Below are 16,193 nucleotides of genomic sequence, written 5' to 3' on the forward strand. Positions count from 1 at the left end.
CAACAAGTGAAGCATTCCACAAATGATTTTGGAGATCACAGTTTTCTGGGTCGTACTGTAAAATAACTCTCGCGGTTGGGCTGGCATATAATATTAAATCTTTAAGATAAGCTAATCTCTTCATTTCCTCTGTCCAAAATGTTCTTTGCGAACAAAACATAGCAAACAATGTAATTTCTTTCTGTTTACAACTGTAATATAAACTCTATAGATCTTTTAAACAAATTCCAGAACTAAATCTTCAAACTTCAATGGGGGCTTCTCTGCAACGGATCACATATCCTTTTTTATTAAAAAAATTAGCCTGTGTGGCCGGCGTGAGCACCAAAGCCCAGTTTGAGGGCCTGGCGTTATGTAACATGGTCTTAACCTCTTGTTCTTTAGTAACCTTTCAAAATTTTTGAACCTTCAAACCAGCATAGAATATCTCTCTTAAACGCCAAGGTCTCAAACTAGGTATTTTTTAATTAGCAAAATACCATTTTTTTTAAAATCGAAGGTTATGTAATCCAAAGCTGCAAAGGGCTTATAATACACTGCATTATCAGTTCTTCATTAGCGACCTTGCCTAAATAGTTTAAAATGGTGAACAAAACAAGGTTTCGTGTATAGAGTTATGTATAAGACAGTTTATAAGATGTAGTTGATGATGTTGTGAGAACAAGTGACCCATTTTGGTAATTCTCACCCCTTCAAGTCCCCAAAATTACCAGCATCCTATTTCAGATCGTAACACCAAAACATAACCAGGAATACAAGGTCATGAGAATTCAGCAAGTGATCACCAGAGTGCTAGCCTCGATTTTCTAAAAGTTCTCCTAACTAGCACTTTAAGAAATGTATGGAGGGCCTGTCCATTTCATAGTTCAGTCATTAATTCGAGTTGAGTTCGTTTCGAGTTAGAATTCGAGTCGAGTTAAAATATCGAGTTCGAGTTGCTTGCGGAGCTCCACTTGGTTTGCTTGCGGTTAGTTCCATTCCTATTTGCTTGCGGTTAGTTCCACTCCTATTTGCTTGCGGTTAGCTTTCATTTGGTGATAGGGTGACACTATGCGTGACCATCTGGGAAAATGTTACCCCATAACTTGAACTCGAAATGTCTAACTCGAACTCATAAATTCGATACACTCATGTATGGAGACCAGTAAGGAGATAGCAAAGATCGTGTGGTGAGTGAGTTAACAGACATTATTATATGGCTACAATAGTTCGCCTTTTTTTTGCGGGTTTTTTTTTTTTTGTTTTTTTTTTTGTCGGTTTTTTTTTTTGAAAAAAAAAAGGAGGGGGGGGGGGAAAAAAAAAAAAAAAAAAAAAAAAAAAAATTTAAAAAAAAAAAAAATGAGTTTTTTTTTTTAAAATAGAATTTTCAACCCAAAAAGGTCACTTGTTCCAAACAATATCAGAAACTAAAATAAACTGCAATAATCAGGTATATCTTCAGGTCAGGTTGTCAGGCCACTAATAAACCACATGCAAAAGATATTAAAAGCTTTTTTAAACAGAAGCATGCTACTATTTAAAAATCGTTTTTCACTGCCTTTGCAAACACAAACATGGAGAAGTATTGCAACAGAATTGGCTTGCACATTAAACATCCACTCAGTTAAGCTATACTTGATGAAAACAGGATTTAGAAGTTTTATGCTGAATAATAGCCTGCTAGCAGGCTCTCTTCAGTGGCAACACACACGAGGCGAGTCGCAGGCTCACTCTGCTCGCTGACTCAGCAGCTTGCTTCACTCACCAAACCATGCAGTTTTGCTGCTTTTATGTTGCCACTGAAGAGAGCCTGCTCGCAGGTTAGCTGGATAACTGCAAGATTCAGTTTTTGCAAAGGGGACACATCCACTACAAAAAGTGGTGAAACACTACCACACATAATTTTATTGTATCAATGAGAGGGATGGGGAATAATTTATTGGAACTGATACAAAAAATAAATTGGAAGTGTCTCAAGTCACTTCTTGCAATGGATTTTTAACTAAAAATGGCCAAAAATGAGCTGAATGTACATGCACATGTAAGACACAGAAGAACAGTGGTACAATACACCGGCTATTTCATCAGGAATGTTCACCCACAACAAAGGCTTGCATTCTCAAACAGGAACTAAAACAAGTTGAAGGACAACAACAGAAACGTAACAGTAGGCAGAGTCAACTACCATTCATATTTGTCTGTCTGAGAATGTGCTTGAAGTTCAAGCTGCCACTATTGCTGTCGTCAGATGATCTGCTGTTTGCTTCAGTGTTCGACAGTGCTGGGAACAGAGGACCACTGGAAGAAGAACTTGTTGGTGTTTTGTTATTTTCTCCAGCCATTTCCTTGGCCAGATCTTGGAATTTTTTCACAAAGTCAACACTGTTCTCATCCATATAATGCTGTAATGCTGTCTCCGGCTAAAACACAAAACATGTTTTCCGGCATCAGTACAACTTGATCACAATCATCCAGACGTTTCCTTGACTGTGATCTGTTCCTCTATTTTTTCCAATTATAGGAAAAAACAAATTTATATCAATGCTGCTTGCTATGAACTACAAATTTTATTTTGTTCACAAAACAACTTTTTTATGAGTTTGCATGATTTTTCATATCTTCTCGGCTGAGATTTAGATATGAGCCACACAGTGTACATTGCACAACCACCTATTTACTGAACCATGCATAACCAAAAAAGAGAAAAAAGGCCTTCATGAGCTGTTTCCAGTCCAGAACTGCAAGCGAATTACCTACGTAACTTTGCTTTCTGAAGTATGGAGCCACTAGAAATATTGCAACATCCCCTGGATGGGATGCTAGTCCATTGCAGGTGTCCCCTCCCCTTTCCCAGTATATCTGCCAGGTTGCCCTAACATCTCGAGAGAGTACAGTAAACACCCGCGTGTAAGAACCTAGTGGTTTAAGAACCTGCTGGCAGAAATTTGCCATTTTAATACCCCAAAATATAAGAACCTGTTTAGCCAAGCAAATTTCAGCAGGTTCTTATATGTGGGTTATAGAAAATTTTTATGAACATTTTTAACAGAACATCCCAACTGTATTTACAAATAAAGAAAAGACAAATTCACATAGACTGTAATTGTCTTCTTTGGACCTTGCATGAGGCTTGAAGCAATACAGTTATGAATAAATGCTGCATAATGAAGGACCAAACCCATTTTTTTTCTTCTCGTACAATCAAAAACTATGGCTCCTCCTTAGAAATTAAGAACCTTATTAAGAACCTACTTAGCCTAAATTACCAATTACTACCCCCAAATACAAGAACCTATTTTGCCAAACTTAGAAAATTGTAGGTTCTTACACGCGGGTGTTTACTGTAATCTAGTGCCCAAGAACACAACACCATGAACTGGCCAACACTTGAACACAGAGTCCATTACATTAACAATTGCATTAACATTTGCACCGCATCCCCCAAAAGAAAGGAAGGTTGTTCTACAATGTAAATTAAGTAGTTATTTAAAGCACTCACTGATAAAAAGCATACTACATTAATTTGAACATAAAATTATTGACTTACATCTAGTAGATGATGGGAACTAAGAAGGGTATCCTGAGATGGTTCCTTGAATGCACTTGCCCCAGATGAATCCTACAAATAGAAAATTAGCATTTAGAACAGCTCAGGGGCTTGCCACTGAAGGGAAAAAAAGTCTGGTCAACACAGAAGAATGTGAAGGGTTTTGGCTATGCATTTGGCGATTTCTGCAATTTCATGAAGTTATCAGTCAGTTATCAAACCTCTTTTTAATTAAGGAATTTACACTTTTGGATCACTGTTCTACCAAAGTTCCTGAGGAAAAGTTCAGACATTTGGATCAGTTTACAAGATCGGGAGGTAACCACTCAAATAACTAGGGAGTTTCCATTTAAGAAATTTCCATTCTAAAACAGGGAAGGATTTTGATCAAGCGTTCACTAGTGAGAGGTGTTCAGTGGTGGCATGTTGGTTGCATTACATGTACACTGTATAACTAAACTTCAGTAAGGAAATACTTCTAACACTTTATCATTTAGCACTCCTGAAACTGCAGTCAGCATCATGTAGTAGTACAACTTAAAATAGTGCTTCAGTTCAATCAAAGATGTTAACATTTTCAACATTATTACCTCTAGACTAACCAGCCTTTCATCCTTTTTGGGCGAAGTGGTCAATTTATCTGTTAAAAAGACAGAAAAGAAGCAGTCATTGGCATGCTTTAAGTCAGTTAAACAGGGTCTGGAAGGGGGGTCCTGATCCCGCATTCCCGCCCATTTTACGAAATTCCCGAATCCCGCACTTTTTAATCGCTATCCCGAATCCCGTTTTTCTTTCTCCAAAAAGACATTAAAAAATACTTATTTCTCCAAAAGCTAATAAATGTAAGGTGTAGATTTGCCCGTTCGATTGAAATAGCTTTTCATACCTCAAATGACGAGAGGACGATGACAGCGGTAAGACCGGCGGAGGGCGTCCTGTAACAACCTCATCCGTGGGACCCCACTGGGCGCTGTTCCCTTCAGAGGGGAGGAAAAGCGCCGGGGAAGAGGTTGTCCTGTTAGCGTGTGCACGTCCTGATAGAAAGTTTACAGGAACAGCCTCAACCTTCTCTAAGTTTGAAGCGAGACACCACTTAGCGCTTGCCTGGTACGGTTGATTCACTTTCGCTGCAGACGTCTATTGGGCGGACCCGACCCGACAGAGGCAAAACCCGTACCCCGTGTCCAAACTTGGTGACCCACTCCCGGAGAGCAGTCACCCGAACCCGCATGCGTTTTCCCGATCCCGCACCGTTTTGATCAAATCCCGGATCCCGAAAAGACCCTTCCAGACCCTGGTTGAACCTTCAGTTTTGCAACATCAATTAAACATCTTGGATTTATTTTGAGTGCTGCTTTGCTCCTTTGAGAGATGGATGTTTCAGAGAGCTGAAATTCTCCCTGCAACTTTTTTGCTACAACAAAACAACACTGATTACAGGAAGGTGGTTAGATGAATACGCTATCAGCACTTTTAACCATCAAATATGTATTTTACACTTAAGTAAAATGTTAGAATGAAAACTTTTTGAAAAGTTTTGAAGCTTTTCAAAAAGTTTTGTCCAAGACTGTTGGTTTGAATTTTAATTTGGTTAATAGTGTCAGATTACCTGCACCATCCAATGGAACAAGTAGGTCAGGGAAGAACAATTTTTTTTGGCTGATATTAAATTAATAACAACAACACGAACAATAATAATTATATAGCACCAGTATCCTTGAAGTTCATAGGTGCTTTACAAAAATATTTAAAAATGCTAAGTGTCGTTAGAATAGCCAGATCAGAGAATCAAACAATACAGGAAAAACAAGATCTTACCAAGTAGACTGCCAATAGAGAAGTTGGAAGACTGAAAAAAGCAAAAAAAAAAATGTGTTACGAAGTGAACAATATTCACAATACATGGTTCGTACAATTTCAGGCAAACAAAATTCAAGGACTTTTTAAGGACTTTTCAAGGACAAAAAGTTGTTTTCAGGACTGAGCGAGCACATGTCTATGCACATCAGCCAGTTGCCCCTCTAAGATGGAAGAACCCCACATCAGAGGCCGGGCAACCCAAGGATGAAATTGAGGAGACACTGCTTCAGTAGGCGTGCTTTTCGCAAGTTACAGTATTTTCGTTTTGAAGTTGTTCCCACCACTTTCTTTACCAAATTAATATAATTTATCAAAAAAGTAACACGGCGTGCAAGAAGCCCTAATCAAGGACTTTCAAACCTAAGGAGGAAATCAAGTACTTCTCAAGGACTAACCAAATCAAGGACTTTTCAAGACGATGCTAAAATTCAAGACCTTTTCAAGATTGTACGAACCATGACAATATGCTGCTGGGCGATTTAACCTGTGAATATTTTTTTAAATAAAATTTATTGGAAGAAGCTTAAGCACTACCAACATATGAGGTGGAAGGGATCAAGGCTAGGGCTTGAAAAAAACTTAAATCCAGCTTGCCCTTTGGAAAAGAAGCTCTCAAATTTTGCTTGCCTGATGCAGTTGCATGCTTGTGTAAGTATATTTTTCAGATTGGTTAAAGGAGAAGTTCACTCCAGAATGGCAATTTATTTTCTTTACGCCAATAAAAAGTTTACACAAAGATATGTTATTCACCAAAATTTCAGCCTCCAACGTGCGCTATAACCCTACGAAATCTTTCCCAAAACTCGACAACTGAACGCCGCCATCTTGGAGCTGGTAATGTATGCGTGATGTCAAAGAGCTCAGCCTGAAGATTGGCGAGAAAATTTAAATACTCAAAACTCCTTGTTTCTTCGTAGTGGCTTTTGTTTGTCAAAATGCCTGTTTGTGCATCTCCATTTTGCTCGACAAACAGAGCTCCAAGAAATACAAAACACAAGGAGTTTTGACTATTAAAATTTTCCCGCAAAACTTCAGGCTAAGCTCTTTGACGTCACGCATACATTACCAGCTCCAAGATGGCGGCGTTCAGTTGTCAAGTTTTGGGAAAGATTTCGAAGGGTTATAGCGAACGTTGGAGGTTGAAATTTTGGTGAATAACATATCTTTGTATAAACTTTTTATTGGCGTAAAGAAAATGAATGGCCATTCTGGAGTGAACTTCTCCTTTAATTAATTTGTTCCAAGTGGCCCAGTTCGAGAAGTTGCACTGTATTTGGCAAGTTAGAACAAAATTGTTTACTATAATACATTGACAGTTTTATTACTGTACCTCTCCATTGAACCAATGTGTCTGAAAGGAGGACGACAGCCCACTATCTGCATTTGGGGATAACATCAAAGATGGCACAGGCAAGCTTTCTTTACCAATAAGTGCTTCTTGTTGACTCTGTGAATCCACAATGCTACTAATAGGTCCTGTGCTACTAAAAAACACATCACATGTTGTTGAAACAGGAGACTGTGCAGTTGAACCAGTGGGGTTAAGAATGTTCTCCAATGTTGGACTGGCCATGCTTGATGGTACACCGCCAGCTACACCAGAATTTAGTTCCTCGATATGCACGTCTGGAGCAGTTAACTCCGTGTTTGAACTGATCCTCTGAACTGTCTGTGCTGCTAAGTCTAAATTGGAAGCTTTCGAACTGGCAAGAGATGCTAAAAATGCAGAATTGGAATCTTCACTTATTCCAGCAATTGATAGTTGCGTCCCATTGCCATCTAAGGCAGTTCCAAGTGCAAGTCCAATGATTGAATCTACAGAGTTTGACGTGGTCACAACGCTTTCTCCTAATGATTTTGTGTCGCCAACAAATTGGTCCATAACAGCAAGAAGGTCTGTGTCTGCAAACCCTGACATTTCTAGACCCAAGTCAGCAGAGTTTGTATTTGTAATGACATTTTCAGCCACTGCATGCGGTGATGAAGTATCCACAAGGCTTGTAACGACAGGAAGTTCTGAGCTACTTGATGTTTCTACAATAATAATAATAATAAACTTTATTTCCGTGTCTGATAATGTTTAGCTGAGGGGAAAAGTCCCCTCTACTAATTGTGGACACCTGACTAAGAAAACAACGTAAAACAACTTAAACCTATCATTATACAACTATTACAATTAATAATTTAAAGTTAAAATAAGTTAAAAAAAGAGCTATTTACATAATAAAAACGGGTAAAAAAGTAAATCTATTTATGTGATAAAAAAGACTATATACATGGCTAGTATTAATAGTCACAGAGGCGGCAATTGCATCGTTCATTTTTAAAAAGTTGTTGAAGTCACGTTTCCGAATCGTTTTCTTAAATGTCTTAAGTGACTGGCAGTTTCTTTCTTCTGTTGTCAGGTGGCCCCAGAGCTTCGGCCCCAGGTATCTAATAGAATGCTTTCCGTACGTAACTGTAGAGAAGCGGGGCATCGAAAAGTCTGATTGCCTCAGCTGGTAGGACGACTGATGAGGCTTAAATAGCTGACGGATCGGATTTGGGCTAAGCCCATTTTTAACCTTATACATCAGTATGCATATATCTTGCAATCGCCTGTTTTTTAAAGTAGGTAGTTCTGCCCTCTTTAGTAAAACTTCGTAGCTTGATCGATCATCTTTAAAAACTGCTCTTAATCCTCTTTCTTGTATCCTCTCCAATCTACGTGTATCACTTGCACGACAGAAATGCCAGACTAGATGACAAAATATTAGGTGAGGTAGGATAGCTGCTTTATAAAGCTGTAATTTGACTTTTGTTGGGATAAGATTTTTTAGTCTCATAATGACTCCTATTCTTTGGCTCGCCTTTTTGCATACAGTAGTGATATGGTAAAAGCACTTCTGGTTAGCGATATTCATGTGTTCTGTGCATGTTAAAGAGTGGATAAGTAGAGGAAAGAGTACAGACAAGATCTTTCTTCCTGCTAAACAGCTTTGAGACAGTTTTTTTTCTTTTACCTTGGGGGTAAAGTTTTTGAAAACGAAAATACCGTCAGACGATAACCTTTGATGCTTACCAAACTATACCATAATGATTGCTTATGAGGATAATTTTGTATTTCACCAACCTCTAAACAACAAAGGTTAGCATTGCAACAACAGTCATATTCTTCTGGACAGTGAATATCAATCAGAAGTTTTCTTCATGTACATTTTCATTTATGCTGGAAAATAAGCATGAGCCTCACCTGAGCCCACCACCCTGCTGCTTTGTGAGACCAAAAATTAATAAGCCCACAGGGGCTAATACATGTACATAGATCGGTTATAAGGCACACGGTTTTTTCGAGAAAAATGTTTTTCTGTGGGAAGTTTATGCCAAAATTGGGGTGTGTCTTATAGCCGAGTATTTTGGCCCAACAAAATCTTATGACCGCCAATTTATCCGAATTTACAGTTGAAATAAGAAACATGAAAACACTTGATGTTGGTTATTGACTCCTACAGTAAGATATAATAAAAAAAAGCAAGTTTAAACGCAAAGTTTATGACTGAAGTTTATTATCGCGAAAAAACGAGTTTTAGTAACAGCTATATATGCCAGCATTTTATTGAAATAGACAAAGAAAATCAAGCATAATCATTTGAAACAAACCTTTCTCAGCGTGGAAAGTGGAAAATGACTTTAGAAGACAAGGAAAACACCAAAAAAGCTTAAGAATCTTTCAAATCCACTTGATAAACAAAGTACGAAGCGATATGAAGCATGCTTGAGAACTTGGTAGCCAAGCTACAAACTTAGTGCTCACTGGTAACTACACATCTGCCAGGTTACTAAGCAGCTAAGTTTGTAGCATGAACAATGGAAGTTTAGCTCAAAGTGGATTTACGTATTTTTTAGCAGGAAATGTTACCTTTTTACTCGACGATTGTACCAAGGAGTATGAACAACATTCAGACATTCAAATTCTGTAAGAAGACCTGACCTTTAATTGATCACCGCATCTTTTCAACTCTCCAACTCATGGTGCGTCTTATAACCAAGTGTTTTTGGAGAATTTTCAGTTCGTAAACTTAGCATAACAAAGTTGCCAAGTTTCGGGTGCGTCTTATAACCGAGTGCGCCTTATAACCGAATAACTACGGTAGGCTACATTAGATTCAAGACAATGCTGATCAGCAACCCTTCACATCAGTCCTGTGTACCATTCCTGGAAGTGTTTTATAGACTTTTCCTATTCTACTTCTAACTCCACTGATAGTGAAAAGTATTAAAAATGTGGTTCATTTATTTTGCTGTGAGCATGCTACATGTACATGTAGACAATGGTTTTATTGTAGGTAATGAAAGTTCAAATGGAGATGAAAGAAACTCAAGACAAGAAAGGCATAAATACATGCAAAATAATATTAACAAACCTGCCACAGTTTTAGATGAAAGAACTGTCTTGGATTGAGTTGTCACCGTCGCTGTTGAAGTGGACACACCAGATGCAAGGATGGTACCGACTGTTTGTCCAGGTTGTGGAATAAAAGACACTGCTACAGCCCCAGGGGGAACAGAACTCGGACTACCAACTGGTCTTGGAAGAAGAGTTCTATGTACATTTGGTCTCTGTTGTCTTTTACGCATCCTGGCATTGGAGCGGGCTAGTGACGAGAGATCAGAAATAATAGTCCTGTTTGTTGGCGTTTGTGTGGCTGGAGGAACCACGGAAGGAAGAATAAATGGTAGTTTGTCACTTGTCTTTGTGACGGGGCGTGTAGATTTAGATACAGTTTTCTCTTTTGGCACATTGGAAGATGCTCCCTTATCTTTGGCCACTGACTGTGAACAGCTCTTAGTGAGCGTTGCATCTGAAGATTTTGAAGTTGTCTTGGACGCCACGCTGCCTTCTTTTCCTTTACTGAACTCTGCCGCTGCAATATTTACAAGTTTTGTCAAAGAAACAGCAGTCTGTGAAGGTGCTAGATTGTTCTCAATGTCATCCCATGTGTACTCAAGTTTTAACTTTGGAGGTCTTCCAAGTTTGCAGAATATTTCTCCAAAAGTGATGTTCCCACACGTCTCTAATGTCCAAAAAGAAGGGTTATTCTTGTCATTACAAGAGCCTTTCTCATCCTGCTTAGCAGGCTCTGAGGTAGAGCAAGACTCCATTGTTGTTTCAGTACATCTTTGTGATGAACTTTCCACATTCAAGAGCGTTTCTGCTGATTTATCAGTTTGACTGCGATTATCAGCACAACTACTACCTTGTGTATTATGTTCAGGAGATGCAGTAGTGCACCCATTTTCACCCACTTCATGAGGAGCATGTTGTAAGATTCCATTTAAACCAAACACATTGGCCCCTGAAGATTTTCCTTCCTCTAATGAAGAAGGCGAGCATGTTTTTGCCATATCTTCCAATGGCAAAACGTCTGGGGTAGCAACGTTTTCTAGATCGCCTGATGGGGTTCTGCAAGCTGGAGAACCAGCTTGCTTTTCTAAAACATCAGAGCTGACATAAAATTCAGGAGGAATAACAATACACATGTTCAACGGTTCTAAAGTCTTTTGAGACACAATATGCCACTTCTTCGTAAGAAAATGAAGCATCAAATTTAACGGTTTCTTCGGCGGCACTGACGTTCTCAACCTTGGATTCTTTGACAATTTCTGTACAGCTGCCCAAGCAGAATGGTTATGCGGCAAGAGCTCTAACACAAGTTTATTTGGCATGGCAAGAGATTGAGTGTCACCATCCTCTTTGCCCTGTCCTGTTGATGTGAGGCGCTTAAGAGCACGGCACTGTACAGGTGCCTTTATTTTGAAATTCCGCCCTTTGCTGCGAATAGTAATTGTTCCATGACTTAGTAACTCTTCCAGCTTTTTGCCATGTTTGTCGTTCCAGCCACATATTTTCTTTCGCAGTTCTCCGTAACAAATTAAACCTTTCAACTCAATTATCATCTTCTTTTGGTTGTCACTACCACTTAGCTGTTCAGCAGGCAGATACTTGGCAATCTTGTTTAAGGAACGATAATAGAAATGTCGAACTTGATCTTTGTTCTTAATCAATGCAAGAGGGTCACCTCTTCTCTTGTGTTTTGTTGCAATGAAGTTACAGATCTTGTCAAAGTCCTTGCCATATTCATGCAAAGCCTCAAAGAAAGTGTCTTTTTCCGCTTTCCCCCAAGACTCCCATTGCCTTTTGACTTGTTTTTTCCTTCTGTTTGCCTGTGGCGGAGATGACGAGGACGCTACTGCTTCACTGCCGGCAGAGTTTTCTACAACAAGCAAAACAGTATAATTATTACCATTTCAAAGCCACTCATAACATAAAAAAGGGTTGGGCCAAAGAATCCCCCACCACCAACAAGCTTGGTCAATAAAAGATTTATTATATAGGCAATAAAGTTAGGAATTAAGAACTGAAATGACTTTTTGACAGTTCAAGGCACGAGCGACATTATGACTTCTTTGTCGGGATTGGAATAAACGATAAAAAGAACACAAATGTTTTTCTTTGCAGAAAATTTCTGTGTGAGAGCTGGCGGCAACAACAACAAAAAATTTGCGGGAAAATTGTGGGCAATCCCGATGCGGGCAAGATATGCACATCTTGCCTGCTCAGGTATCCAATCATAATGCAGCGTTTACCTCATCTTGCTTGCTCACTCGTGAGAGAGACATGTAATACAATGTTTGGGAATTCTTTTCAGACTGAAACATGCTGTGGGTACTCAGTCACAATCGTGTTCTTTAAAATCCTTTCCCATTTCTGTTTATATTTATAAAAATCATTTTTCTGCTCTCGGTCTGTATTGTCTAGACCTCGGGCGGTATTCTCGCAGTATAGCCCACGTGCTTGGTCAATACAGAAGTATGTATCTAATATCTAGAACACAGTGAAACCTGAGCCTAAGAACATATTAAATAGTATGTCAAAAAATAAGTATAAAATTTAAAATTTCTTAATATCTATAAGGGAAAACCTATTAAAATAGTACCTAAACTGTTTTCATTTTGGTATTTATTATTGGAATTTTAGAATTTTAAAGAAATATTATTAGCCATGAACAAGGCATATCTGGCTTGCCATGTTAGGAGAAATAAGTGAAACGTGTACACACTCCTACATCTCGACTCATTAGTAAACAAATGTCAGAATCGGTCTGAAACTTCCAATTTTTAACAACAGTTTAACTCTAAAAAAATGACAAACTGAAAATAAAAACTGCATTCTACCAAAAAGGCATAATTATTTACAGTAATACCTAAAAATCAATGGGAATCGATCTTCATGTTTGAAATTCGCATGCAACTCAAAATGGCGGTCTTGTCTGAAGTAGGTCGTTTGTGCAAAAAGTAAATCATTATACTTAAAGCTCACATACCCTGGTTTCCAACTCTCTTAGTTGCAGGAGTGGATAATTTTGGTCTTTTGCTCGGTCTTGTACTACTTCTTGTTGCAACACCAACAGGATTATTCGCTGTTTCAGATGCTTCAGCAAAACTCGAGTCCTTTGTTGTTTCCGCATGGTCCTCGTGAAGTCGTTTCTGTGAAGCCTGTTTTTGCGACCGTGTTTCGTGCAAAACCTGAGAATCTTTGCCAGCGATCTCTTCTGTCAAATCTCCAGCTTTTTCGATGTCTTTCGCTGTATTATCTTGCTTGGATGGAGGCAGCTCGCTGGCAGTCATCCTACGAGAAGAAGCAAACACAACAATGGCGATTGTCGTAAACTCAAACCCTTCTTCACTTATTAATCCAAATACTTCCTGTCACGAGAGCTAAGCTATTCAAAAGATGAAATATTACAAGAGAAGGTACGTTTAAAAGTGCCAATTGCTGTGCTGTGTGGCTTAGAAAAGTGAATATAAGCGTACTTAAAAACACAATCTAACATTGCTGTCGTTTCACTTCGCGGTCGCTTTTCAACGAAGCGAAAACAAGAGTAGAGTGCAGTAATAAATCTAACCTTTGCCTCCTCCCATAATTTCGACAGCGAGTTTTCATGAGTCTTTGCAGTAATACTGGCTGTCTTAGGTACTGAAGTAAGCCTCATAACGGCTCTTAAACAAGCGCAAAAGTGCGAGCAAACCTCGCTTACTTCCAAACGATCGATAGCAACCGAGGAGAAGCGACAACAGGAGGGGCCAAGCTCTGGAGAGAGGCATGCCTACATGGCCACAAAATTATAGCCAAAAATTTGTAAAACTTTTTTTCCCTTCTAATCAGCTCAACAATTTTATAAAACTGTTTACAGATTAATTTGGCTGTGAATGCTGTACCAAAAGTAGGATATTTGTGGTAATCTGCGAGAAATAACAGTGAAGGTCATGTCAAAAACTTCTGAGTGCCCCTGAAAATTCTGAATATTGTAATTTATATTTCAGTGTTAAAAAGCCTAATAACTCCTTCTAGAATCGGTTTTAAACTTGCTGGTTGCTGGATATAAATTTTATAATTCTGAGTCTACCATAAACGACTTTTTGGCAAGTAGGATGAGGTATAAATTTTGATTTTTCGACTGGCAGCTCTGGTCAAATGACCTTGGCATGTTGTAATGACAGGCAGTTTTCTGCAAGGATTTCTCCAAGACTTAGCTGTACGCTATCGAGATACCACGTCAAATTGCGTTTTATGTTACAAAAATAAATTAGCTGCCACAATTTAATAGCATCTAAGGTGAATCACAATAGAAGATATACCGAAAGTAAAACTGGGAGAGCTCAAACAATGCAAATCACCTGATAGTAAAGGTAGCTGGAGAAATTTACAAATCTAACACCAGCATTCGAGGAAAATCTCGCCTGCTCACATTACATGCAGGAGAAACACATAAAACAGTTACTTAGGTATAAAATACGAGTAATAAAAGCTAAAATTCTAGATCGTGTAAAACTACCAGGAAATATAAACAAGGAGAAAATCGCCAAAGCTTACATATTCTATGACCAGTTGACACGTCCAGGCGAAATACTTCATTCGGCTCGTTCGATCGTCCAAGAATCGTCGTCGCAACAGACTACATAGGAACTGTGTTATAAGCCAAGGGTTTGTGAAGCTGATCAGGCAAATTACCAAAGAGGATGTCTTGCATTTACGATGTAAACAAATCCACAGGTCGTGAAATAAACGGCGTGAAGTTAATGATATTTGGTTTTGGCGCGAGCCTCTCATCGGTTCGTGGCGCGAACAAATGGTGGAATCATGTCACGTGACTCGTCATTGTGTTATGCACCCGCAGAGACCATTGGGTGATTTTTATGGCCGAAAGCTTTTTTACACGATTTACACTGGATAGATACAAAGATTTCCTGGAGGTTTTCTTCCCCAATATCTTAACAAATGAAGTAACTCTTTTACATAAACATACCGTGCTGCATTTGTCTTACAAGTCTTTCAAGAACTGTTAGCTAACATTGCGTGACTTCCCTTGCGTTACTCACAGGAATACCAACTTGTCACCATGTGGTTTATTGTGAAAAAAGACAAAGAAAAATGATCACAAAGCATTTTAACTTCTTCAAATATCTAAAAGATTTGTAATAATCATTACAGCTTGTCAGTTCCTCACAACTTAGTAGACTTTTGCCAAAAAATGATAACAATACAAGAAAGACCAGACTGATCGAAAAGGGAATAAAATAAATGTAGTATTATATTTTAGAAAAAAATATTTAAATTGACACTGAAAGTTATTATTACGACTAATTATTTCAAAACATGGTATTTGCATCATATATGTGCCTGAAAAAATATAAGAAACCACCAGGAATGGTCAGGCTGCTACATGGCAAAAACACCAGATTCCAAACCTTTGTCACATGGTTCTTGTAAGGAGTGTTCATAATTTGTGCCATCATTGTAAACTGTTGACTGTTGGCTTTAGTTCCCTTTGACAAAGTCTCAACTACAGTGTATTTTATTGCTTATCACAGCTTTATTCAAAAATCATAGATATTATATAAAGCCAACTATAAATTATGTCAATGAATGTTTTGTAGAAACTAAAAGACTCAAGGGTATCATGATCAAAATTTTAACTATACAAAATGTTTATGTGATACACTTGATTTAGAAAAAAATCTTCTCGCTTAAAGTATTCTTTTCTATTTTTCTTGGAAGAGAAATCTAAAAACTGTCGTAAATAAGTAGAAAATGTACTGTGACATCACAAGGCCACTCTTTTTCAGTGCAACAGATTTTATAAATCGGGTTGATTTTCATCTTCCTGATACAAACAATGAAAAAAATTGGGCCAACAAATTGTAGGGTGTACTAAATAATAGGGCTGCATGAATGAGCTGACTGATCAGGCCAACTAATCATAAAATGTAAAATCTGTTGTTAGGAAGAAGATAGAAAGTGAAGAAAATTTTTTTGCAATACTAAAGCACTTTTTTGATACAGTTTTTATTTCATTTCATAGGAACTTAATATAACAGGCCCATAAGAATATACCGTATATACAAGCACAGTTTTACTCAAGCAAAGGGATGAATGAATGAATTAACTTATATAACAGGCCCATAAGAATATACCGCAAAGCACAGTTTTACTCAAGCAAAGGGAATTTGAATGAATGAATTAACTTTCTTTTAAGAGGGTAAGCACATGTCAGTGAAAAAACTGAAAAACCAGTGGCCCGGCACTCTAATGAATAATACAATAATTATAAATTTAAAAAAAGCCCTAAAAATCTAAGTTTAACATTTAGGAAACCCTATGCGCCACTGGGTGTTTAAAGGATTGATGATGATGATGATGATTCATATACGTGTGTTCTGTTTTACATTCAATCTTCCTAAGAAGCCCATGGAGGGATTCGTAAGG

At 38.2% G+C, this 16,193-nt stretch overlaps 1 protein-coding gene across 3 annotated transcripts; it reads right to left on the reverse strand.

The window, feature by feature from the left end:
• Window positions 1-1,004: 1,004 nt before the first annotated feature.
• LOC144653384 (uncharacterized) lies at window positions 1,005-14,540 on the reverse strand. 3 transcript variants are annotated; one of them, XM_078513362.1, is made up of 10 exons: window positions 13,333-13,490; window positions 12,751-13,055; window positions 9,790-11,640; window positions 6,717-7,420; window positions 5,345-5,375; window positions 4,117-4,166; window positions 3,527-3,598; window positions 1,790-2,399; window positions 1,372-1,656; window positions 1,005-1,199 (listed from the first exon to the last, which is right to left on the reverse strand). In XM_078513362.1, exons 1-8 carry the CDS (start codon window positions 13,368-13,370, stop codon window positions 2,157-2,159), a joined length of 3,294 nt encoding a protein of 1,097 aa, XP_078369488.1. In that variant the 5' UTR covers window positions 13,371-13,490; the 3' UTR covers window positions 1,005-1,199; window positions 1,372-1,656; window positions 1,790-2,156. The 3 variants fall into 3 exon arrangements, with proteins under 3 accessions (XP_078369488.1, XP_078369489.1, XP_078369487.1); XM_078513363.1 differs by lacking the exon at window positions 13,333-13,490 and adding an exon at window positions 14,301-14,540 and having other exon boundaries at window positions 1,372-2,399; XM_078513361.1 differs by having other exon boundaries at window positions 1,372-2,399.
• Window positions 14,541-16,193: the final 1,653 nt, after the last annotated feature.

Source organism: Oculina patagonica, chromosome 5 (assembly GCF_052425735.1).
Source record: "Oculina patagonica isolate OP01 chromosome 5, crgOcupat, whole genome shotgun sequence".
NCBI classification, from domain to species: domain Eukaryota; kingdom Metazoa; phylum Cnidaria; class Anthozoa; order Scleractinia; family Oculinidae; genus Oculina; species Oculina patagonica.